The following is a 26,469-nucleotide window of genomic DNA, read 5'->3' as shown; positions in this document are numbered from 1 at the left end:
TCCTGCCTCAGACTCCTGAGTAGCTGGGATTAGAGATGTATGCCACCATGCCTGGCTAATTTTTTGTATTTTTCGTAGAAACAGGATTTCATCATGTTAGCCTGGCTGGTCTCGAACTCCTGACCTCAGGTGATCCACCCACCTCGGCCTCCCAAAGTGCTGAGGTTAAAATTCATGTAACAGAAACAAACCATTTTCAAGTGCACAACTCAGTGGCATTTAGTACATTCACGTGTTGTGCCGCCACCACCTCTATCTCGTTCTAAAACATTTTCATCACCCCAAAAGGAAACCGCCTACCCATTAAGCAGATGGTCCCGCTTCTCCCCTCTCCCCAGCCCCAGGAAACCACGAATCTGTTTTCCATCTATATGAATTTATCTACTCTGGATATTTCTTATCAGTGGAATCAAACAGTATGTCTGGCTTCTGTTACTTGGCAGATTTTCAAGGTTCATCCGTGTCCTATCAGTTATCAGTGAGAAAGAAATGTCTAAAGCCTGCAAAAGCCGAACCTACAGCACTAAGCAAGCGGCTGAAGAGGTGAGAAGAGGGTTAAGGGTAACGCCATCGTCGGCCTTGGGGACTGAAAGGACTCAGGGACCGTTTCACAAATAGGAGACAGAGAAGGTGCAGGGTGGGGCAAGGAGCGATGAGTTTGTTCTAGACAGAGTCTAAAGTGCTAGGAAAACCTCATACTGGAGATGTCCACCAGGCAGCTGAAAACAGTCTAGGGCTTCAGAGGGAAGGGAGTGGTGGCTCCAGAGAAAAGGGATGGAGATGCTGTCTCACGGACCCCTGAGGCCGAGGGGACACACACACACCTGCAACAACTGCTGCTGCTCAGACACACAACACATGAACTGTCCTTGCCTTTTTCAGGAGGCCACACATCCATTTACAAAACTCCAGAGGTGAACAACAAAAAGTGAGGCTCAGGATAGTAAAAATATTATCCTCACCCCAGAGCAAAGCTCAGCCTGTTTGTACTGGCTTTTGCAAAAAGAACCCATTCACAAAGACAGCAGCTGGCATTTTCCGATAAATATTTCCTCCACCACCTTTGAACCTTGTATCACGAGATACCATCGTTCTCTGCTTCCAGTTTAATCTACCAGCATCTAACCCTCCTGGGACTCCTGTCAGTTCTATGATTCATTTAGAAGTTTGGTGTAAATATGCGGTCCCACCACCCTGACTGCAACTCTGAAGTAAAATACTTATTTCATCCCAATGGAACAATTCCTCTCAGTAATTCTAACCCACAAAGGGAGGGCTGATCCCTCTCCGTTCTCTCCTTACATCCACCCTAAGACAGCATCAGGCTCTCTGAAGATACTTGTCTCACCCTGGCCTTGCTTTTGAATGTCAAGAGTAACAATAATCGTTTCCTCCTCCAAAGAGATGCCAAATCCTACACGAATCCATGTAAATGTATGCAAAAGAATCTTCACCTACTTAAAATATATATTTATGTTTATATAGTTATACACAAATGTATACACATATAAAATTTTATAAAATATACTTCTACAGTTGACTCTTGAACAACATACGTCTGAACTGTGAAAGTCCACTTATAGTCAAATCCTCTTCCACCTATGCCACCCCTCAGACAGCAAGACCAAACCCTCCTCTTCCTCCTCCATCTACTCAACGTGAAGACTGTGAGCATGAAGACCTTTACTGTGATCCACTTCCACTTAAAGAATAGTAAATATATTTTCTCTTCCTTATGATTTTAACATTTTCTTTTCTCTAGCTTTATTATAAGAATACAGTACATAATACATACAACATGCAAAATATGTGTTGATTGGCCGTTTTATGTTATCAGTAAGGCTTCCAGTCTACAGTAGGCTATTATTAGTTAAGTTTTGGGGGAGTCAAAAGCTATATACATTATTTTCTCTTTTTTTCTTTAAGAAACAGGGTCTTGCTGTGTTGCAAGGCCTCAAAGTCCTGAGCACAAGCAATCCTCCCGCCTCAGCCTCCCTAGTATCTAGGACTACAAGACATGCACAGATTTTCAACTGCACAGGAGGTGACCCCCGCATCCCCAATCCCCACGTTGTTCCAGAGTCAACTATAAACTATTTTCTATACCCTCTAACTGTTGAGGTCAGGCTCAAACTGAGAAAGAAAATTATTCCAGCAAACTCAGAACAAAGGAACAGGAGGGAAGTAGATCCTCAATTAGAAGACAAATTCCTCGAGTCCTGGGAGCAGACACAAGTGTAAGTTAAGGGGTGAGGGTTACCTGTGATGAAAGCAAGCTCCCAGAAGCTAACCTCTTCCTCTGGGAGGCCACCTCATCTCCCAGGCATGCTCTGATCACACAGCTCTATGCTCTGCCCCCTTCATTCACTTCTCCACCCAGCATCTGCCAGGCACTGTTCCAGGCATGAGGGCCCCACAGTGAGCCAGACAGACAAAGCCCCTGTCCCTGCCCCACAGAGCTTGTGATCCGAAGGGGCACCGGTAAAGGAGGGGAGGGATGAAAGACAGAGAAAGAAAACACACAGCATTGTCAGATGAATGGTGACAATAGACAAATAATGTCCCAGAACACGTATGTCAGATGAGAAGGTGAACAGGGCTGGCCAGGGTGGAGATGGCGACAACTTTCATGAGTGTTGAGGGGAGGGGCTGAGTGAATCTCAGCAAGGACCCGAAAGAGATAAGGGAATGAACCACAGGTGAGTGCCTGGAGAAAGAACATTCTGGCGAGGGCATGCGTGGGAAAAGCAGGGAGGCCGAGGCAGCTGTGAGCAGAGGGGTGGGGGCAGAAGCAGAGAGGGGCACGCCTGCTACTTTGCTGTGATTTGTTTGTTTTGTTATCTGTCCGCCTGATTGAACTGGAGGCGCCTTGAGGGCAGGGTCTGCACTGCACATGCACAACTCCACCGAGAGCCCATGCGGGCCAGAACCAGGTGCGGCGGATGGGAGGGGGCGTGGATAGGGAAGAACTGTATGAATCAGGAAACTGTTCCAAAGGAAAAATGAGCCGCTAAGCAAGGCTGTTGGCAGGTGCAGGTAACACGCCAGAATTCACTGTGAGCTTAAAGCCTTCGCCAAAGGCTTTTAATTTCAACACACGCAGGACATTTTCCAAGAGAACACTCAGCTTTAATCTTATAATGGAAGTCAATAACAAAACAGGATTTGCATTGCTATATGCAAATGAAAAAAATATATATTCATTTTCCAGATTATGCTAGAAAAATCACTCCCTAAAATTTAAAAATGTCTATATTTAACTCATTTTAGCTACATAGGTAGTGTTATATACATTGTCTGTTTACACAGCTTTAACAGACAACCGTAACATACTTTCCAGCTCACTGGAGAAGACTCTGGAGAAAAAAGCTACTTCTTAATTCTATATTCTAGCAATAATAGGCTCCACTTGGACACATCAAAGGAATTAATGGTCAGCTCATCTGAGTGGTAATTACAAAAACTAGCTTTAGACCAGGGCCCAATAAGCGTTTTCTGTAAAGGGCCAGATAGAAAATATTTCAGGCTTTGCAAGCATCACACAGTATTGAATCCATAGTCTTCTCTGCTTTTGGGGGCTTTCTTTCCTGTGAGTTTTGCTTGTTTGCTTGTTTGTTTACCACGCTAGGAAAAAAATGTAAAAACAATCTAACTTCTGAGCCAAACAAACAGGCCACAGTTTGCCAATCTCAGCTTTTGACCACAATGAGAAGGGGGTACTTGGAGTTCCAAGCTCCTCCTTATAAAATCCAAGGGGGCAGGACTCCCACAGTTCTGGATTACCTCTTTCAGTCTCTCCAGCTCATTCTGGAGGGCCTGTTTGGATATTTCCACTTCAATCATCTGCTGTCGGAGAGTTTCGTTTTCATCCTCAGCTTTAGAGCGCTTTTCCTCCACCATCTTAAGTTCGTGGTGCAATCTGACAGATACATCTTTGGCTACCTGCATCGACCCACAGAAATCATTATCAGGATATGAGGCTTTTTGTGTGCTAAGGGTACTATCAGACAACATCAGAGGCAAAATCATTAAGTAATATGATATTACACCACGTAGCAAAGACCCTGGCAATATATAACTGACTTACTTTTAAAAGGAGTAGGAGATTCATTTAAAAATGAAATCAACATCTGGACTAAAAGGCCACTCTGGCTGGTCTGATGGTGGTGCATTATCAGAACGTGCTAACATCAGTGTCACTCAAGTTGGTATACAACCCCCGCAACTGCTAAATTTAAATGGCTTTAAAATAAATAAATTGTTTTTAAAGCCCACTTTGGATAACCCTCCTCCCTCACAGATGATCACCAACCATGCCAATTCTGCCCAGGCTCACGGGCTTTAAGTGAGAAATTCAAATAATTTTGTTTATTGCCGGAGTACTTGTGAAATCTCATCTAGCCTTTCAGTGTGATAACAGGAAAAGAACCTTTGCAATTCTACCAAAGTTATAAACCACTAACAAAATGTCATTCAGGACATAAACAAATGAACATTTCTATTCACTAAAGTAATACTGAACCTACCTGCTAACAAAACAAGTAAGTTGCCTAAAATCCCAGCACTTTGGGAGGCAAATAAAGGAGAATCACTTGAGGTCAGGAGTTTGAGACCAGCCTGGGAAACACAGTGAGACCCTGTCTCTAAAAAAATTATAAAAATAAAAAATAATCCAGGCATGGTGGCGCATGCCTATAGTCCCAGCTACTTGAGAGGTGAAGATGGGAGGGTCGCTTGAGCCCAGGAGTTCGAGGTAACAGTGAGCTATGATGGTGCCTCTGCACTCCAGCCTGGGTGACAGAGCAAGATCCTATCTCTAAAATAATAATTAAAAAAATTCTGTATGCATAAGATGTTCAATGTAGTCAAGTTTTAAATGTTGTACTGTGGCTCTGGTGTGGTAAACCACTTGAATGCGCAAAGCAGTTAAACACGTTTACTTTCTAAAAGCAAATGAGGAAAGAGGCCTTGTAAGAGAAATATAAATCACCCTTTATCACACTGAATGACATTTTGTTAGTGGTTTATAACTTTGGTAGAATTGCAAAGGTTCTTTTCCTGTTATCACACTGAAAGGCTAGATGAGATTTCACAAGTACTCCGGCAATAAAGAGAATAGTATGCATAATTCATCTCTAGATAAATGATTTGATAATCAGGTCATGAGGGCCTCGCTGCCCACGGAGAGAAAATGGCTTAAAGTCTGGGATTTCTTCCCATTATTCCCACTTCTCCCAGTGGTTCTCAAGGACACCTTAGACAATTTGTGATTACTTCTCCTGGCGTTAGATCCTCACTACACAAGTCTCGCTTGGGTTATGGGAATGTCAGGATTTCTACATCCTAGAAACCTAAATAACGATAAAAAAATGTTAAGTGATATGGTCAACTTTTAAGAGTGGCCTTTGACTACACTGATAATCAATAGATTTTTTAAAAAAATATTTCAGATCTTTCAGAGTTTCTGCAGAATTTCTATCCATTTGTCAGACCCATTGGCAGGTATTAATTCTTTGTTATGGCAGATTATCATCATTTTTTTAAAGTTCATATTATGACAAATGTAAACCTTGGGCTGTCAAAGTCATACAACTACACACACTCTATAAGCCATAAAGCAAACCAGGGCTGTTTATGCTGCAATCTGTAGAGACAGACACAAGCAGGGAAAAAACACCAGGGCGATGTGCACGTGGCCAGCCAGTCCACAGCAGCCTTGGGGGGTGCACGCACCACCCCTCTCACTCACCTTCAAGTCCTGCTCCAGGCTTCGAATAAGCTCGCCATCGACCTGACCCGTCTCAGCCACTTTCAGGCTTTTCTGCTCGGCTTTCCGAAGACGGTACTGCAGGATGCGGCAGTTTTTATTAGCGCGGTCCAGTTCTCGCCGAAGTTCCTGCAGCTGGTAAACATCTTCCTCTAAATAACTGTCTCTCATCTCTTCCATCTCAGCACGGAGTTCATCTAACTCATCCTATGCAAACCAGACAGAGAAGATTTATGAGCCAAGTACATCAAAAAAGGATGGCGTGTCTCTCCTTCATACTCGCTCCTCAATACTAAATATTGAATACCTGCACGCTTACGCATCAGCTCATGGCCACGCCTGTATGACAGGCACCAGAACCTCTGGAAATTTGCATATGAGATAATATAATCGAGTATCTGTTCAAATCTTATGTAACCAGAAGCTAAAAAACTGGATTATTCATTGTGGCCTCTCAGAACTTATCTCACTCCCAACATCTCCCTACACAATCAGATAAAATCAACTCTGCAGATAATTGAACCTTTGGATTCAAACCAAACATTGACCTAAGCCTTTATCTCTAAGGCATAATCTAGGTACTAAGATGAATCATACGGACCCTGCCTTCAAAGAACATAAACTTCAGTAGGATAACAAGTGCTAATTGCCCTGGAACTATAACATACCTGCAAATGTCCCAAAAATTCTGTTCCACAAGACACATGTCAGCATTGACTAAGCGACGCTATCCACAAATAAGACATTTTCCATTATTTTTCTTTTTTTGTGGAGACAGAGTCTTGCTTTCTTGCCCAGGCTGGAGTGCAGTGGCGCGATCTCCACTCAGTGCAAGCTCCGCCTCCTGGGTTCACGCCATTCTCCTGCCTCAGCCTCCCAAGTAGCTGGGACCACAGGCGCCTGCCACCACGCCCAGCTAATTTTTTTTTTTTTTTTGTATTTTTAGTAGAGACGGGGTTTCACTGAGTTAGACCAGGATAGTCTCGATCTCCTGACCTCGTGATCCGCCCGCCTCGGCCTCCCAAAGTGCTGGGATTACAGGCATGAGCCACAGCGCCCGGCCCATTTTCCATTATTTTAAATACACATGGGGTCTGTTTTTTCCCATTCACCTATTCTGGTTTTCCCACCCCTCCACTCTTTGCTGTCCACCCTGAATACAGGCAAACCCAAGGAGTCATTTCATTCCTGGCTCCCCCTCTCCTCCCATTCTGCAGCCAAGCCCTCAGCCAGAGCTGTGCCCCTTCCGGATGGATCACCCTGGTCCAGGCCTCCATCCCTGGGGGAGGGGAGCCACACACAGATGTAAGTGGAGACACACAGGTGCCCACTGCTCAGCTGGCCCTCTAATCCTCCTACAGTCTGTCCCCCACCCAGCAGAGTGATCCTTTTAATGTGCAAATCAGACCACCTCACTCCCTACTCAAACCCTCCAGTGGCTTCCTTCTTTCCAAGCCTCCTGGCCACACACCCTCCCTGCCCACGACTAGCCTCGCAGGGTCTGAGACTGCTCGCACCTTTGCTTCTTCAGGCCTCAAGACCTCACCTGCTATTCCCACTTCTGAAAACACTCCCCACTCCAGATCTCTGCAGAGCTCATTACATCATATAATCTGAGGTCATGCAAAGCCTCCCCTGGCCACCCTCATCAGCCCCTGAGTCTCTAGTCTCTTGCTGGCTCTATTTTCTTCCCACCTCTGAGTGCCATCTAATAGTACTGGTATTTTTTCCTACTTACTCTCTGTCACCTACACTAACAAGGTAAGCTTCAGAGGGGAGCAAGCTTGTCTGTCTTGCTCCTCTCTGCATCCCGAGCAGCAAGGAGCACACGGTAGGTCCTCAACAAATATTGCTGAATGAATACACAGGTGTGCCAGTGAACACTTACAAACACCAAATCAGAAAGGCGACTAACATCAGACACAACTGCACGCTCGCTTTGTTCCAGTCTTGCAGCCCAATGATTAAAGCTTCTTCCCAAACCCACAGATGTAGCTGCAGGTATGAGATATTCACTCTTCTGAAGTGTTACACAAGATTTAAAGGAGGAACAATTTGGAAGGAGGAAGATTAAGGAAACATTCTAGGGATTTCCTTGACTAGTTTCATAATTGATAGTTTCAGATGCCTCCAGAATAGCATGCACTCAGTTATTCCCATTTACTTTATTCAATTAAGGTTCAAGAAAAAAAAAAATCTCTCCTACACTTAGACACCGTAATTGTCCATTCTCGTCCTGCTATTCAGTTTGTTCCTGGATTCTTACCACTCATGCTAATCCTGTATTTATTCTTAAAACCAGGGATTGACTAACAATAAAGAACAAGGTGCCCAACATCTGAGCCTCAGACAAAAAAAAAAAAAAAAATGAACAAAAAGAAATCTCCTGAAGATGTGTTTATCCTAGGTAAGATTAAGTACACGAAACACAACAAATAAAAATGTGAATCCTTACGGAAAAATAAGGGTTGGCACAAAATGGGGTGACGATGATGCTTCAGTCAACCTTAGCTGCACACAGTGGTCTACTGGAAAGGGCATAGATATGGCAACTCATCCCCCAATCCAGCCTGTAGGTTCTCTCCACTCTGCATACACTATCCCATCAAGAGAATGAGCTACTCACTTGACCAGGACTCAACCGGAGCCTGTTTCAATAGGCTACCAAGGAGAACAGATGTTAAAGAAGAAAGCTTCACCAACTTCCCAGTAGTCGAATGCATAAAATGTTCTTCTTCTTGGCTCCTAAGTGTACCTACAGAATTTCTATACCAATGATGAAAATATTAAAAGTATAAGATGTCCTAACGTGTCTTAAGAAAGATCAATCTTAATACTGAAAATGTTGTGAACTCTAACCAAGTTTCATTTCTTTTTTCCTCCATGGAAATCTCTTCTGGTAAATCCTGGTCCTTGTGGGAAGATCTGCTGGAACTGGAAGTTATTGGACTGAGCATAGGAGCTGATCAGCTGAACGCACATAAACAGAATGGGTGGTTTGGGCTCTGCAGGGGACCAGAGAACACAGCTCTTTCAGGACAGTGCTTGACAACCTTCCGCAAACCTCCCACAAACAGGAAGTTGTTACTGATGCCTGATCACCGAGGCTCTGAAGACGCCCTATGGGAGCTGTGCCCCTGCACTACCCACTCCTAGAGGAGGTCAACTGCAGACTGAAGGCTTTAAAATGAGCCTTGTGGTTGTCACTCTTTGGATAGAGTGGGAAGTTAGTCCTGAATCTTCAAAAATCAACGTCAAGTTTGATTCACACCCCATCCATGAAACTAATGGATCAGACTTTGAGAAAGAACCTAATCGCAATGCTTGTTTCTGAGTAAAGAGGTAATTGTTTCACTGAGTCATTAATACAAATCAGTTCAATACAAGCAATAATCACTAAATGTTCAACACTAAGTCAATATATGTATATGTATACGTACATGTATATCCATACATACAAATATACACTGACTCTGGCCATTCTGTTCATGGAAAGAATGGTTTGTGATTGCTTTTCTTTCCAGAAAGCCTGCCAAAGTCATTAATGCCTGGGATTATCTGCAACTAAGACAAAAGTTTTTAAAATGCAATATAGCCCTAAGATGCAAGATACAGCTTCCAGGTATAAAATGTCTCCAGCTTTCAGACTTTGCAACAGGACAGCCCACATCCACCCTAATGTTAAATGCTGCATTTTCATACAGATGTTACAGGCTACGAAAACTGTTCAAGGGCTAGATGCACCCACACCTCCACATCATTGAGCAGGCCAGATGTAAATAGCAGTATTTTTTGGCACAAATAATCACCAACATTAGTTCTACTGAAAATAAAATTAGGGGCCGGGTGCGGTGGCTCATGCCTGTAATCCCAGCACTTTGGGAGGCCGAGGCGGGCAGATCACGAGGTCAGGAGATCAAGACCATCCTGGCTAACACGATGAAACCCCGTCTCTACTAAAAATAAAAAAAATTAGCCAGGCCTGGTGGCGGGCACCTGTGGTCCCAGCTACTCGGGAGGCTGAGGCAGAAGAATGGCGTGAACCCGGGAGGTGGAGCTTGCAGTGAGCGGAAATCACGCCACTGCACTCCAGCCTGGGCAACAGAATGAGACTCCATCTCAAAAAAAAAGAAAAGAAAAAAGAAAATTAGGGAGAGACCATATGATATGGTTTGGCTGTGTCCCCACTCAAATCTCATCTTGAACTGTAGCTCCCATAATCCTCACGTGTCATGGGAGGGACCCAGTGGGAGGTAACTGAATCATGGGGGCGGGTTTCTCCTGTGCTGCTCTTGTGACAGTGAGTAAGTTTCAAAAGAGATCTGACGGTTTTATAAAGGGCAGTTTCCCTGCACATGTTCTTACATGCCTCCATGTAATATGTGTCTTGCTCCTCCTTTGCCTTCCACCATGATTGTGAGGCCTCCTCAGCCATGTGGAACTGTGAGTCCATTAAACCCTTTTTCCTTTATAAATTACCCAGTCTAGTGTTTCACAGAAGTATAAAAATGGCCCAATGCACCATAACTGCATGTATTTAAATCACTGCTCTTACAATTCATATTTAATCTAAATTTACAGAACAGGCGTCGTTTATTAAGCACCTCATCCTCATTACTAACCCTATCAGGAACACATTACACAGTTTATACACAAAAAAAACAAAACCGAGGCTAGTTACCTGTGTCCAAAGCTTCACATCTAGTAAACTGAAGTCACACTGCAAACCCAGGCCTGCCTGCTTTCAATCACACACTCTTTCGAGTAAATACTATAAATTATTTGCTTCAACCTGGACAAATGAAACAATAATAGACCTTCAATTGTACTTTTAAACGTCCACCATCAGTGTAAACCAATAAAAGCAGCCTAACATTTACAGCTCGACAAGCGACAAGACACGAGCATATCCATTAGGGCAACTGGTTCTTAGGAAGACACTGCAATGTGCAGCAAAGATGCTTGTGCCCCTTCCCCCCTTTTTTTAAAGAAACAGGGTCTCACTCTGTGACCCAACCTGGAGCGCAGTGGTGCAGCCATGGCTCACTGCCACCTTGAGTTCCTGGGCTCAAGTGATCTTCCTGCCTCAGCCTCCTGAGTAGCTGGGATTACAAGCACGTGCCACCATGCCTGGCTAATACTCCCATCTTTAAAATGAGGAAACTGAGATTCTAAAAGTATAAATGGCTTTCCACCATTATTGGTCTGTTGCAGCAATAGGACCAGGGCCAGTGTTTCAACTCTTCCCAGAGAGCCTAGAAAAAAGTAATTTTCAGGTTCAGTGAAAAGAAGTTAAAGAGAAGCAAATTATAAACCATGTAAGCTGGCAGCAGCCATTTGAAAAACAAAAACTATGATTATTGGAATTAGGGTCATGACGGATAGTGATTTTCAAACTAACATTACATTAATTTTCTGACGGCATGCTCCAATTTAGAAAACTGTATTGCAGAACCTTAACGACATCTGCCAACTAAAAATTTCAGTAAACTAAATCAAGCAGAGCATATGATGTTTCTGGCAGGTGTAATTTAGAGATAGTACATAAAACTGCAAAATCGCTGTTGTCTTTTTATACACGGAAATCAGAAAAAAAACTGTCCTTAATAGTTTTTTACTGAATTAACATCAAGTCTGGAGAATACTTAAGTATTAAATCATTATCTCATTGAAAAGCTAGTTTTAATTAAATATCTTTTTTAAGTTTTGTATATAAAACGAAATCTTGAAGTACTGTGAAGTCCAGTCAACTATTCCCCTTTGCCTGTGGCTGACAAATCAAGCCTTATCATGTATCTCAAATTAGAGGAATAATGAGGTACCAGGTGTGAACTAGAGTAAACCAAGATTAAAATTACATGTTTTGATAAAAACCTCTAAGAGGATAGTTTTATCCATGAATATATAATAAAAACCAAATCCATGGATTCTTAGTATAAGTGATGAAAACTCTTAATCATGTTAATAACTATATGAAAATCTTAATCTCTTTTAAATACCCAAAATCAGTAACTATCTCTATTTTAGCACCTCCTCTTTAAATAGACCCAGTTTTGATGGTAGAAGCAGTCATCTGGCTACTGCTGCAATAATTCTATCTTCTGGGCAGACAGAAACTACTGTCTTTTGTAACATACGAATAATCCACCTCATTTCCCTCCAGACAAGGGAAATGTTCTCCAAGAGTCCCAGCTGTAACTATGGAGGTGCAGGGCCACTCCCACTGTCTACCAGGTGATGGTCCAGCCAGCAGCTGGTGGCCGCAGCCCTCGTCTACATTAGCTGCCACTGAAAATGATCACAGCCACTCTTTCACTGGCTGAATACAGAGTGGGTATGGACAGCGAATGTCAGGAAAGAATGGGGAATACTGTCCATGTTAACCCTTCTGAAAGAGAAAGGAGGAGGAGGCGGGGAGCAAGGAGGCGCTGAGACACCTCAGCTGCAGAGCACTGCTTGAGCTCCTCTCCAAGTGCCCCTCCACCCCCAGGGCACACTGAGCACCCAGCATCTGGGCAGCCCGGCAGCCAAATGTCACAAACCAGGTCAGGGCCTGAAACTCAAAAGGCTAACTCCAGTGAGAAGCAGGATGGTAAGCTTGGATCAGCAGTGAGACACTGCAGCCTAGAAAACCAAAGCTCAACCTCTCCCTTAGGAAATCATTCCTCTCCAAGAAGCCAATTTTCTCTGCCCTTGTATCTAGCACCAACTTGTTTTCTTTTAACAAAAAAAAATTCCTATGAAATAACTGAGAAAGCAAAGCAAAAAGAAATAGCTCTTCCCACCCCAGTCCTCACCCACCCTGCAGGAGGTCAGCATGGCAAGAGGACACTATTTGGGGGTGGGGGAGGTGTGGGGTTATGGCTGCTAAAAGCATTTTCAAAATAGGCTCATAAATGCCAACTGATTAAATCCTCCTGAAAAGCCTGTGGAAACAGAGAACATAATTAATATGTTGACAACGAGCACTCCGGCTTGTCTGATTGTCTCCGAGCACTCGAGCAAAACATAGTCCTGGCAGCCTGGCAGGGAAGGAACACACCAGCGCTTTACCAAAGTCCTCAGCATTAAGAAAGTGCCTGGGTTTTATGAGAAGCACTTTGGGAAGCCGAGGCAGGCAGATCGCCTGAAGTCAGGAGTTCAAGACCAGCCTGGCCAACATGATGAAACCCTGTCTCTAGTAAAAATTCAAAAACTAGCCAGGCGTGGTGGCGGGCACTTGTAATCCCAGCTACTCGGGAGGCTGAGGCAGGAGAACTGCTTGAACCTGCGAGGCAGAGGGTGCAGTGAGCCGAGATCACGCCACTGCACTCCAGCCTGGGCGACAGAGCAAGACTCCGTCTCAAAAATAAATAAATAGAAATAAAATAAAAAATATAGCAGCCTGGCTAAAAGCCAAGATAATTCCACTTAAATGTCCTGATCCAAAGGACATCCTCCTAAGGTTTTGCTGGACTTATTTTTCTGTTGAATTGGGCTTTGGTCATTCTTGTTCAGAAACTGTGACAGTCTTGTACAACAATGATGACAGTATTTACTTGGAATCCTCCAGAATATAGCAACGTAAAATTTGTGGGCTGAGCCTCTTGTCAGATACATTGGAACAGATGGATCCTATATCTAATCCTGAGAGTTAGTACTGTGCAGCACTCCCTAACAAAGCAGCAGGTCAAGGATATACTTTAATCTACCCTCTTTAAAAACTACTCCTACCAGGCACAGAGGCTCAAACTTGTAATCCTAGCACTTTGGGAGGGCAAGGAGGGAGGATCACTTGAAGCCAGGAGTTCAAGACAAGCCTGGACAACATAGCCAGACCCTGTCTCCATAAAAAATTTAAAAATTAGCCCAGCTTGGTGGTGTGTACCTGTGGTCCCAGCTACTTATCAGGATGAGGCAGGAAGATCACTTGAGCCCACGGGTTCAAGGTTGTAGTGAGCTACGATCATGCCACTGCACTCTAGCCTGGGCCACGGGGCAAGACCGTCCCTTTAAAAACAAAAAACAAAAAACAGAAAAAAGTACTCCTGAAAACAACAAAAAGAACAGTTTTGATTTATAAAGGGCACATGCTAACCACCACTGCAAAGGCATGACTACTGCCTCTGCCCCAGGAGTTCCCTGAAGCTCTGGGCCCAATTTTGCACATGTGGGCAGGCTCCATGACCTGTAGAAAAGTCCATTAGGATCCTTGCGTTTCTTTCCCGAATTGAACTATTGTCATTTAAGCTTCTGAGTGGCCAAGCGAGTACCTCACATGCATACACACAATCATCTGGTTTGCTAGCCTCCTTCAGAACCCTCTTCTCTCCCCGCTGTTGGAGGAACGGTGGGGAGGTGGGCTCAGGCAGAGTAAACGGATCCAAGTGACACCTTCTCCACAGTAAATGGCAACTGAACAGTCCCCACAACTGAAACACTGGCAGTGGGATTTATGTGACCATTCGTACACAGGCTAGTGGAGAGACGGGCATGACGGCCCTCTCACCTGAAAAGAAAACAGAGGGCCCCTAGGGAAGCTCACCACAAGGAACATTTTGAGCTACGAAAAAAACTCAGAAGCAGTGTGCTCGGAGGAAAGCAGCCTCGCTGGAAATAGGGCTGTATCCCGGTGCAGTAAAATGGACAGAGGCTCTGGGGAAACGCAGGTGCCACCACTTACCCACTCTATGACCTTGGCCAAGTCATTTCTGTTTTAGGTTCTCAGCCATCTCCGTCTGTGAAATAGTAGTTATGATCATGATACCACCACCACCACCCTGTTGTTGGGAAGATCCAGTGAAATATCAAACACACTGTATCAGACTCCAGGCTCAGACACATTTCATTCATTGGGAAAAAATAAAGCAAATAACCAGTTGCACCAAGAATGAACTTCAAAATGATGGACAGCCTACCTTAAGATCAAAGATGTAATAAGAAACTTCTTTAAAGAAATACAATTTTCCCTTGCATAGCAGTCATTTGGATAAACACCATTCAATCAGAAAGTAAGTCAGGGATACAAAGTAAGAGCCAGGGATACAAAAACAACAAGATTATATCTTGGTCACCCTCAGGGAGCTTACATTTGTTGAAGATTTACAAAAGAGCTGCTTTCATGATGGAGTCACCCACAACATAGTTGCCTTTGAACTTCACTCCGTTGTCTATTACCTAAGAGTAAGTGACAAAAGCAAACATACTATCTGAAACATCTTGCTTTAAGTCCCAATCTTTCTTTTATCACCTCTCTTTCTCTGCCTCACTGTTACTTCTTGCACAAAGTAAAATAACTACAAGGCTCAGTTGGTTGGAGCAGCTCCATAAGAAATTTAGGCTTGAGATCACCCAGCAGTTAATGTGCTCTGATTTCCGTGTGAACTGCAGACTTCACCATTCACCTTAAAGCCCAATCCTCAATCCCACTAGCCAAAAACTGGGCCCGTATTGGTTAGCTCACCATTTGCTGAGAAAACAGCTCAAATCACATAACCCACTGAAGAAGCAGGGCCACACCCCTGGGTTTGGCTGGCTGCTCATTAAGACTTAACAGATTACACAGATTTATGCCACTGGAGTTGTTTACTAACCTGAAGACTACAATAAATAAAACAGTTGCTATCAATAGAACTCCCCTTATTTTCTCTCAAGTCACCTGGATCGTCCTGACCCCGAGAACCCCGTCTGCAGCGCCAGGCCCCCTCCGTGGAGAAAAGATGGAGCCGGATTAAGCACTCAGTGCTAAGGCGACTAAGAGGCCACTGCCCGCAGGCCCTGCCGGAAAATACTCAGAGAGTGCAGCAGGCGCCGCGATTCCTTAGAAAGTGCTGGCGTGGCCTCTCCTGACACAGAAAGCCGGCTCCTGAATGCTTACAAAAGACTGGCCCGCGCAACACCGTTGCTCCTCAACCCAGGCCACACTCCAAGGACCTCTACTGAGCTTCAGCTTGCTCACCGAAAACGGCGCGGTCCCCTCTACCCGGGATGTCGGAGCCCAGGAGACCCTGAGGGCCCCCAGCTCTTTCTGTTATTGCAGGAGAAGGGGCAAGCGGGTCCGTAGCCGGGGCCCCCCAGTGGCATTGTCCTGAACCGCCACGCCCGCACGTGGCCCGGCTAGAGCTCCCTGGCGAAGGATCACCTGTTCCTAAAGGTGAGGCTGGCACGTTCTGAGAGGAGATGGGGGCGTCGGCTGATGTCCCCAAAACGATTACAAGTCAACAAAAGTAAAAGTATCAGCGAAGAGACGCAAGAGTTCTAAACGCGAGAAAAGAGAAGTGGGTTGCGAACTGGCAGGGACCCACAGGTCTTGCTTCTCCTTCCAGAAATTTGGGCTTAAGTTCCCAATGCCTGACAATGCGGGGGTAGGACCGTGGAGGGCAGGAGAGAGAAGGCGCTGGACAGGCCCGGGAAGGAGGGGTTGGCGGGTCCGCGCCGCAGCCAGGCCCTCCGGCGGCGCCCCAGGACACCTGCGGCAGAGGCGCGGCTCACCTTGAGATAGTCGTTTTCCGAGCGCAGTTCCTCCATCTCCCGCAGCAGCTCCTCTTCCTCCGCCGCTGACACGAGCCGAGGTTGCTCGCCCAGGCTGGGCTCCTTGGGGGTCCCAGGGACTGGTCGCTCCGGCGGCGAGCGCCCCCGGACATCCTCCGCCACGCCGAGCCCCGCGAAACCCCCGGAAACCCCTCCCGGGATGCTCCGGCCCCCGGGACAGGCGCCCGCGGCGAGGGGCGCGGCGAGGTGCGCTGGGGGCTCGGGGCTGCCCGGCGGCGCTCCCCGGGCTGCGGGGCTCGGCGTCGGCGCTCCTCGTGGGGGTTCACGGTCGCTGGAGCCCGTGCCGGATTCGGCGTCGCTGCTGGCGGCAGGGAGCAGGCGCTGCTCGTCGGACAGGGGTTCGGAGGGGCAGTCAGAGAGGTCGGAGCTGCTGTCCGTGTGGCTGATGCGCGAGCAGCGAGCCGGGGACCCGGCCACCGAGGTCACCGCGAGGGTCACGGCAGGGATCCGGGCGGCCGGGGTCGGGGGGCCGATGGTGCGGGCGGGTGGCGCCCGGGAGCCGCGCTTGGCTTTGCGGCCCTTGGCAGCGGCAGACGGCGGCTCGGCTCCGGGAGGCTTCCCAGCCCGGGAGGGCGGCTCCGCGGGCGCCACGCGCGCCGCCCTCCTGCTTCCCAGGGCAACCTTGGCACCGCCCGCCGCTCTGGCCCCGGCGCCCGGCGGGGGCTTGTCCTTCGCGCCCGTGACGCCGCCACTGCGCCGGGAGAGGCGGCCGGGCGCGGCCAGGGACCCCGGCGAGGGCGGCGCCTTGCCCGCGAGGTTGGGCGAGCGCGGGGCGGCGGGCGCCGGGGCTCGGCCGGAGGAGGGAACGGCCGGGCCGGGCGCGGCGGGCCGGGCGTGCAGGTCCTTGAGGAAGGGTCTGGCGGGCGAGGGCGCACGGTGCAGCCGCCGTCTCTCGGCCACCGGGTGGAGGTGGTGGTGGCGGTGGTGCTGGCCGGGCGGCTGCAGCTTCGCGTCCGGGGCACCTCCGCCCGCGGGGCCGTTCAGCGTCTCCATGGCCGGGTCCGCGGGCAGCAGCTCAGGCGGCAGATGCTCCGGACGGCGGCGGCGGCGGCGGCGTGCAGCCTCCCCGCGCGCTCGCTCATCACTGTCCCAGCCCCGCCCGGGCTGCGCCCTGCGCTCCCGCCGTCCCCGCCCCCCGCACCCCGGCCCCGAAGATTCCCGCGGGGCTCGCCGCCGCCGCGCTCGCCCCTCGCTGAGGTCACAGCGGATCGAGTTCTCCCGGCTCAGCAGCGCGGCGGCTCCCGGCCGCTCTCATCCCCGGACCCCGCGCTCCGGGTTCGCGGTCACCGGTGCCGCGGCGGCGCTGGCGGCGCGCGCCCGGCTCCCGCGTCCCGCTCCCCGCCCACCGCCAGCCCGCTGCTGCCCGCGCCCGCCCCCGCCGCTCCTGGCTGAGAGAAGCCGCACGCGCGCGCCCCACCTCCCCGCCGCCCAGCGCCCTCGCCCGCCGCCCGTGCGCATGCCCCGCCTCCAGCCAGCCGGCGCCGTGCGGGGGAGGGGCGAGGGAAGGGGCGGGGCTTTAGCTCTCCGCGGGGCGGGCGCCCGGCAGGGGCGGGGCGGGGCCTGCGCGCCCTTGGGAGCAGGCGCAGGCAGGGTCCATGGGCCCTCGCCGCCCGGGGACCCTCCTTGCTTTTTGAGGCCCTAGAGACACTGCCAGGAGCTAGGGAGGAAGGGAAGAGGCGGAGGTGAAGTGGGGGCAAGGGGCGGCGCCGGCCACTTGGGTAAGGCGTGTGCCGCGGCTGACAACGCCCCCCTCATGCCTCTCCATCCGCCGCCCGCCTTCCCGAGGCCCGTCACCTCCCCCGCTGTCCTCTCCAAGCTGTGCCCCTGGTCCCCGAGCTCCTTTAAGGATCGCTGGTACCCGACGCAGCTCTCGCGTCAAAACGGCACGGCAGGCGCTCCACAGTTGGCACCCCCGTGGCCTCGGGAGCTCAGAAGAGGAGGAGCTGCTGCCCAAACAGGAGGAGCCCTCGCCAAGCTGGGGGTCAGAAAGGAAACTCACACTTACAGTTTCGGCTGCGAGCCAGGCCTGCTGGCCACTTACTGAGCAGTATTTTATTTAAGGCTCACCACAGTCCCGGATTGGAATTGCTGTCTTCGGTGAAGACTAGGGCACCGGCGCTGGGAGGTGAAGTCACTTGCCTGCGATGCCTCACCCAGTCCCTAGCTGAGCGGGTTTAAACCCAGGTCCTCAGGATTCCGGGTCCTGCAGGCTTTCCGCTCAGAGATCCCGGAGCCCGGCCACCGGTTCTACCACTTGAGGCTCCCATGCGCAAAGCACTAGACCTTTCTGAGCCCCAGTTCCCTCGCCTGTATCATTAAAACTACCTGTACTACCACCTGAGTGTGTGTGAAGATTTAGCAAATACCAGAACACACCGTGCAAACTGTAAAGTCCAGTTCACATACCATTGGGTGCAGTTTATGTTCCAGGCGTTGGATGTTGGCCAGTGCCCATAGGAATAAGGGTCAGCCTGTCCTCTAGCCCTGGCGTTGCAGGAGGCAGAGGGTCAGGTAATAATTACAAAATGGAGGGCGGGAGCGTAACCCCGCCTGGGGAGGCTTGCATTTTCCTGGAAGGACGGGTTGGTCTCTCAGCTGAGGGCCCAGGACACAGTAGAACCTGCAGAGAACAGGGCCCCTAGGCGGGGAGGCAGGTAGGTTAGGGATTAGAGGGGAGACTGGAGGGTGTGTGGCACCAAATATCCTACCAAGGCCGTTGGGCATTATCCTAAAGGCCGTAGCCACGGGGTATTCTGAGCAAGATGATCTGACGTGCTCAGAAAGACTCCGGGGGCAGCAACCTGGAGGAGAGGGAGGTGGGCCACGGGAGCTGCGAGTGGCTGTGGCAGTATGCGCGGTGAGGGGGCCGTTGGAGCAGGGACAGAGAAGAGGGGGCCGACTCGCAAAAATAGAAGGAAAAAATCGACTCCAAAGTCTGTGATCTTAACCACAGATTTACCCTACTTAGCCATCTGCTTCAAAAAATGCAGGATGAACCCTTTTTTTGTAATCCTGTAAGTCAGGAGAGCCCTGCCCGGAAGTCGTCCTGCCTCGCCCTGGCTGAACTCTGGGGGGGCCATTGAGACCTCACCTGCTCTGCTGCTGTTGTGGTCTTTCAGTCGTTTTTCTGGGAATGCGTCTGAATGTGAGACAGCACGCACGAAATCCAGTCTCTACGAAATCCAATTCCTTAATCTCCTTTGAGGCTAATGCCCTAGCCGTTTCTCCAGCGTTGGGAGGACACTGTTGGCTCCACGGTGGGCGTGGATGACGGCATACCTCGAAAGGCTTGAGAGGTGTTGGCCACCGCGCGCGCCGGGCCTGCTGTCCCCAGAGGGCGCTCTAGCTCTCCCCTTCCTGGGGAGGGGGTCTGAGGTCGGGCCAGAGCACAACTGACCTCTGCCTGGAACTTCCTCCAGAGGCCCTGAAGCCTCCCACACCCTCACATTTCCGAAGAATTATGGCCAGGACTCTCAGCACAAGCTTGCCAGCTTCTCATACCATATACACTCAAAGAAAGGGCCCCCCAAAAAAGTTTCAATACGTTAGTCTTCCAAAGACAGTAGCTTGATGACTATAGGATTTGCAGCCAGCTTCTCTTTCTTTCAGGTAATGAGTCAGATAAAATTTATCCTCCTTATTACTTATTATTAGCCTGGCAAATGGGACTACTAGCTCTTTGTAAGGAAGTATTCAATCAGTGCTTTCCCTTTTTTTTTTTGTTTCTTCGTTTTTTTTTAAGAGATGGGGTCTTGCTGTGTTGCCCAGACTGAAGTCAAACTTCCTGGGCTTAAGCCATCCTCCCACCTCAGCCTCCCAAGTAGCTGGGACTACAGGCATGCACCACCCAGCCCAGCCAATAATGCTTTCTTTGTATTCAGTATTCAGTGAGTTACAGGTATAAAGAGATATCTGCTTGCATAATAGATGTTTTTTAAAGTCACTCAAAAAAAAAACAAAAAAAGAAAAAGTGACCCAGGCATGGTGGCTCACGCCTGTAATCCCAGCATTTTGGGAGGCCAAGGTGGGCAGATATCTTGAGCTCAGGAGTTTGAGATCAGCCTGGGCAACATGGCAAAATCCTGTCTCTACCAAAAAAACCAAAAATACAAAAATAAGCTGGGCATGGTGGTGTACACCTGTAGTTCCAGCTACTTAGGAGGCTGAGGCCTCAAGCCCAGGAGGGGAGGTTGCAGTGAGCCATGATCACCCCACTGCACTCCAGCCTGGGTGATGGGAGTGAAACCCTGTCTCAAAAAAATGGGAAGGAAGGAAAGAAGGAAGGAAGGGAGGGAGGGAGGGAGGGAAGGAAGGGAAGTGAAGGAAGGAAGGGAAGGAATGAAAGAAGGAAGGAAGGGAGGGAGGGAGGGAGGGAGGGAAGGAAGGGAAGTGAAGGAAGGAAGGGAAGGAGGGAGCAAAGAAAGGAAATACTTGATTTTAAATTATTTTTCTGTTAAATCAAATTAATCTAAAGGTAATAGGGGATTTACTATTTAAGGGAACCGTAAAGTGCTTATTCTGTGCAATAACAAAACCCAGCATGGGCGTGCCTGTTTTCATCTGTGTGCCCTCAGATCCAGTCTTGCCCTTCTGCTACTCTGATGTGAGTGGAAGCGTGGGTTTCCAGGCCGCTGGGTTTGCTGATTGGGTTTGGCCGGTGGAGGTGCCATCAGGAGATGGGAGTGGACCCAGAAGGAAGAAACCAGGTTATTTCTTACTCTGTCTGCCACAGGCGGCTTCTCTGGTGGTGGCTGGGTCTCCATGAGGAGTGGATTTCTGAGTGAGGTTCCAGCCATCACTGGATGGACTGCTCCTCCTGGTAGCTTTTCATCCTCCACTGCCTCGTGTCAAGGGTGGTGGTGCCTTCCTGTGCTTGCAGATCTCCGGGTTGCTTCACTGTGGCTGATTCCCTGCATTGCAACCCTGGATTGTAAATACTGGCACAAGGCCCAGGGCCCCATCATCTCATTCCTCTGCAGAGGCCCAAGTACCGTCCTAGGGAGCTGCATGCAGCAGTGGTGTGATGAGTAATGTTTGTGTGGCTGTGTTCACAACCTCTTTGTCCAAGAACAGTGTGGTATGATGACAAGACCTGAGGCTTTGACACCAGGTAAACCTGGGTTCAAATCCTGCCCAAGTCATTTGCTGTCTGTGTGGCCTTGGGTAAGGTATTATTATCAATGTCATCAACATCATTTAACACCAGTGAAATAACCTTCAAAATCATCATCATTATTTAACACCAGTGAAATAATCTTCAAAACTCTTAAAATATGAGCAAACCAAATTTTTCACTCAGATTCCAAACTCTCACTCAGAGAGTTAGAAATCTATTCTGTGTCTATACAGTTATATAAAGAGAAATGAATTCTTTTTTTACTTGGTTTGACTCATAGACAAAAAAAAAAAAAGTGACTTACTCAGGCCTATACTTCACTCTATACTCCCAGGCAGAATTATATGCAGAATTTCTATACCTTTAATACATTGTCCAAACCCAGGCATATATGTATCTTCCAGTTTTTCTCTTTATTTTAACAGAAAGGCACATTTAAAATATGAAAGCATTCCTGGTTGAAGTCATGAGAAATCATGAAATCATCCTCTTTGAAAAGAATGGAAAGAAGAGGGAATTTTTCAGAGCGAGTGGCTTTTTGGGCACTGCAAGAAAGTTACCTTTAAAAAGAGACAACCTAATAATGCCTGATCCCCCCGCCTCCCCACCACCCGCCAAATGTTGAAACCGGAGTCTGCACCCAACACTGGGGTCTGTGGGGACCTCCCAGCTCTCTTTGCAGGGGTGATTGCCAAAATGCCACATGGGACCTGAAAAAGCCTTCATGGCCACATTGGCAGCTGTGCATGGTGTTGGTGGTGACAATGACAATAACTTAAGAGGCTCTTAAACCTTGAGGACTTTAAAATCTCCTGGTGAGACTGTTAAAAATGCAAATTATCTGACCACATCCCCAGGGATCTGATTTAAGAGATATGAGCCCAGAAAGCTGTATATTTTTATTGTTATTATTACTATTATTATCATTTTGAGGTGGAATCTTGTTCTGTTGCCCAGGCTAAAGTGCAGTGGCGTGATCTTGGCTCACTGCAACCTCCGCCTCCTGGACTCAAGCGACTCTTCTGCCTCAGCCTCCTGAGTAGCTGAGATTACAGGTACCCGCCACCACGCCCAGCTAATTTTTTGTATTTTCAGTAGAGACAGGGTTTCGCCATGTTGGGCAGGCTGGTCTCAAACTCCTGACCTCAAATGATCTGCCTGCCTCAGAGTCCCAAAGTGCTGGGATTACAGGTGTGAGCCACTACACCCGCCGGAAGGCTGTATTTTTAACAAATACTTTTGATGCAAGTAATTATCTTACTTCCCATTGAAAAACACTGTTAGGGCCGGGCGCGGTGGCTCATGCTTGTAATCCCAGCACTTTGGGAGGCCGAGGCGGGCGGATCACGAGGTCAGGAGATCAAGACCACGGTGAAACCCCATCTCTACTAAAAACAAAAAAAATTAGCCGGGCGTGGTGGCGGGCGCCTGTCGTCCCAGCTACTCGGAGAGGCTGAGGCAGGAGAATGGCGTGAACCCGGGAGGCGGAGCTTGCAGTGAGCCGAGATTGCGCCACTGCACTCCAGCCTGGGCGACAGAGCAAGACTCCGTCTCAAAAAAAAAAAAAAAAAAAAGAAAAAGAAAAACACTGTTAGTGTTTCTTTTTTCTCTCTTCCTTCTTTTTTTTTTTTTTTTTTTTTTTAAAAAGACAAGGTTTTGCTTGGTCACCCAGGCTGGAGCGGAGTGTGCAATCATAGCTCACTGCAGATCAGTGAGATCAGCCTGGGCAACATGGCAAAATCCTGTCTCTACCAAAAAAACCAAGTGAGGCTCCAGTGATCCTCCCACCTCAGCTTGCCAAGTAGCTGGGACCACAGGCACATGTGTTAGTGTTTCTACACAGGTCCAAGTGTCACATGGCTTGTCATTTGCGTTCTTCCTATTTCTGTTCAAAACTCCTTCCAATACTGTGCGAGATGACCCACCTCTATGCATGTGAGATGCTGGATGATGGATATTTGCTCACTTAAACCTGCACTAGAGAGTCCCAACCTAAGGCGTGCTCTAGAGTCTGCTGGGAGAACAGGGGAGTCCCCCTGTGACATGAGAACCAGAGGAAGTAGAGAGGTGAAGGTGTAAGGAGGCCCTTTCCTTCCTGACCAGTGGTTCTTCATGGGGATGGAAGCAGCCACAGGGAGCATTCTAGACGTATTCTGGGGTGTTTTCTGTTGTCACAACAACTGGATTGGAGGGCACTACTGGCATTTAAGTGAGGGCAGGGGAGTAGTCAGGGTGGCTAGATATCTTGCAGTGTGCCCAGAGAAGGGTCGTCCCAGGTGGGATGAGGTGGCTCACACTTGTAATCCTAGCATTTTGGGTGGTTGAGGTGGTGGATCACTTGAGTCCAGGAGTTTGAGACCAGCCTGGCCAACATGATGAAACCCTGTCTCTACTAAAAATACAAAAATTAGCCGGGCATGGTGGCATGTGCCTGTAATCCCAGCTACTCGGGAGGCTGAGGTGAGAGAATCGCTTGAACCCAGGAGGCAGAGGTTGCAGTGAGCTGAGATCTCACCACTGCACTCCAGCCTGGGCGATGGAGTGAGACTCCATCTCAGAAAAAGAAAAAAAAAAAAAAGAGTCATCTCTCCTACTACAGGAATTCCAAGTGTCCCCTGAAACATTCACGTGGGTAAAAAAATCTGTTTATCATTATCTAGGGCTAGAGGTACATGTTTTACACATAAACACAATACTTTTACATATAAAGCAGTATTTTTTAAGCTTTTAAAACATTTTTTAAAAATTAATATAACTATTAATTGACAAATCATAATTACATTGACAGAGTGCACCATGTTGTTTTGATATATGTATGCTAAAGCAGTATGTTTTTAGGGTTGTTTTAATATCAACTGAATTTTTTTTTAGGAATGAAACCACAATGATTCAAGACTGGGCTGGGCACAGTGGCTCATGCCTATAATCCCAGCCTTTGGGAGGCTGAGGGCAGCGGATCATTTGAGGTCAGGAGTTTGAGACCAGCCTGCCCGAAAAAGCGAAGCCCCATCTCTACTGAAAATACAACAAATTAGCCGGACGTGGTGGCACACGCCTGTAATTCCAGCTACTTGGGAAGGTGAGGCGGAGAATCACTTGAACCCAGGAGGTGGAGGTTGCAGTGAGCTGAGATCGCACCACTGCACTGGGTGAGAGAGGGAGACTCTGTCTCAAAACAAAACAACAACAACAAAAATAAAATAAAGACTGCATTTTATTTGGAGATTTTCAATGCATTTTTTATCTTTGATCATTTCATTGAGGCAGTGCCACTCAAGGGATTGGAGTCATGAATAGAACCCACCTGTATTTGTCCGTGTTTTAGCAGTTGCTTCTATGTAGAGCATCTGACTACTTTATTATATATTTTGTAAGTATATCTGTACCTAAGCTTTATATATTGAAATAGGTATTATTTTGTTATAAGTTGCTTTCTTATTATTTCTTTTTTGTATTACCATTAGAGAAGTATATCAGTTTTTTAAAATATATGGTTAGGGGAGTGACAACCACAAGTAGTGATTCTCATTTCAAGAAATTAAATGGCATTTGTAAAAAAAAAAAAAAAAAAAAAGCAGGCGGGGCTCTGGGGCTGGCAGGGTTGAGAAGGAGACAGCTCCTGCCCAGGGAGAGCCGCGATGTCCTGGAGGGTGCCCCCTTGTGGTGGCTTTTGGGATGGCACCCTTCCCCACTGGGATAAAATAGAATCTATTATGGAATGGTCAGCACCAGGGTGATGGGTGTGTGTATAATTTAAAACAGCCTCCAGGTGGTTCTAAGAATCTTCTTTCATCAAGGGAGGCAGAATTCCCTTACACAACCTTTTGGCATGTTTGCTACATGTTTGCAACCTTTTGGCATATTGCCTTGAAATTGAACATTTGAACTCTTTTTCTCTTAAAACATAACTGCTAAACTTTCAAAAATTATCCTGGGATTCTAAGCTTGTTGCACAGGGAAAATACGTTGTTATGTAAGGAAAACTAATCAAAGTTCTCTACCTTTCCTGGTCAGCAGCATGTGTTTCCAAAAAATTTAAGAGAAATTAGCGGGTTAATTGAGAACATTCTACATCTCACCATGTTTGCTCTTATCATAATTCACCATTGCTGATTTCTCTGCCTACAGAGTTGCTGAACCCGGCTTGATTTTCCCATGGAACTGAAGCCTGAGGAACTTACATTTGTTTTGTCTGAGTTTCTTTCTCAGGAAACCAACCATCAGGCCTCCCAGATAGTATCAGGGAACTGAAACTTTTCAGATGATGGTATCCAGTCATGAGATGCACCTGCTGCCTGTTGACCAATTCCTCTTCTTTACCTCTCCCTAACTCCCTGCTATATAAACCCCTAACTTTAGTTAGTTAGGGAGACAGATTTGAGACTGGTCTCCCATGTCCCAGCTGACATCACCTGCATTAAAGCCTTTCTTCCCCAGCAATACTCATCGTCTCAGTGATTGGCTTTCTCTACAGTGACAACTGGACCTGGCTGGAACCCCTGTCATCTGGCAACATTATTACCTGTCAAAACAGAAGTAGAGATTTGAAATAGAGGATGCCATTTCCCATTTCCTCCTGCTGTCTGGAAGGAAGTCTGGCTTTCCAGCCCAACTCTAAGCTCATCTTTACATACAAAATAAGCATATGTTTACATGGAAAGCAAAAATAGAACCATGGATTTACAGAAGGTTCCATAGCAGCAAATAACAGTGCTTATGAAATAAACATTTTAAGTATTATTCCTGTGTAAAATTATTGTCAGGCATACTTTACCAATGAAGAGATAGAACAATGTGGCTTCTATGCCTGGACACAATGATTTGTTTAGTGACCTTGCACAAAATAGGCTCAGTCTTCCTGGGCCTTAGAGGCCTTGTCTATAAAATTAAGGAGTTGAATTTAAATAAGCTTTAATATTATTCCCAGCTTTATGAATCTGAGAGTTAAGGTTGACTTAAAAGTGCTATTTTTATTACTTTTTACATTACTTTTTTTTTTGAAATGGAGTTTCGCTCTTGTCGCCCAGGCTGGAGTGCTGTGTCATGATATTGGCTC

At 47.6% G+C, this 26,469-nt stretch overlaps 1 protein-coding gene and 1 long non-coding RNA gene across 11 annotated transcripts in view; one reads left to right on the top strand and one right to left on the bottom strand.

The window, feature by feature from the left end:
- The window catches only part of MTCL1 (microtubule crosslinking factor 1), a 130,092-nt gene extending 112,714 nt beyond the window's left edge, over positions 1-17,378 (bottom strand). For 6 of the 10 annotated variants that reach the window (XM_030810745.1, XM_030810742.1, XM_030810744.1 and 3 more), the window contains exons 1-3: positions 16,238-17,378; positions 5,750-5,974; positions 3,784-3,942 (exon numbers count right to left, since the gene is read on the bottom strand). In XM_030810745.1, the coding sequence (XP_030666605.1) occupies positions 3,784-3,942; positions 5,750-5,974; positions 16,238-17,290 (1,437 nt within the window). In that variant the 5' untranslated portion in view covers positions 17,291-17,378. The other 4 variants (XM_030810750.1, XM_030810751.1, XM_030810748.1 and 1 more) reach the window with 4 other exon arrangements.
- LOC100599797 lies at positions 15,007-26,153 on the top strand. Its single transcript, XR_121454.3, has 2 exons — positions 15,007-15,899; positions 25,888-26,153. It is a non-coding gene; the product is annotated as an uncharacterized LOC100599797 (long non-coding RNA).
- The last annotated feature ends 316 nt before the right edge of the window (positions 26,154-26,469 follow it).

This window comes from Nomascus leucogenys, chromosome 4 (genome assembly GCF_006542625.1).
Source record: "Nomascus leucogenys isolate Asia chromosome 4, Asia_NLE_v1, whole genome shotgun sequence".
NCBI classification, from domain to species: Eukaryota; Metazoa; Chordata; class Mammalia; order Primates; family Hylobatidae; genus Nomascus; species Nomascus leucogenys.
Note: the sequence above shows the minus strand (reverse complement) of the source record. Positions and strands in the feature narration are given on the sequence as shown.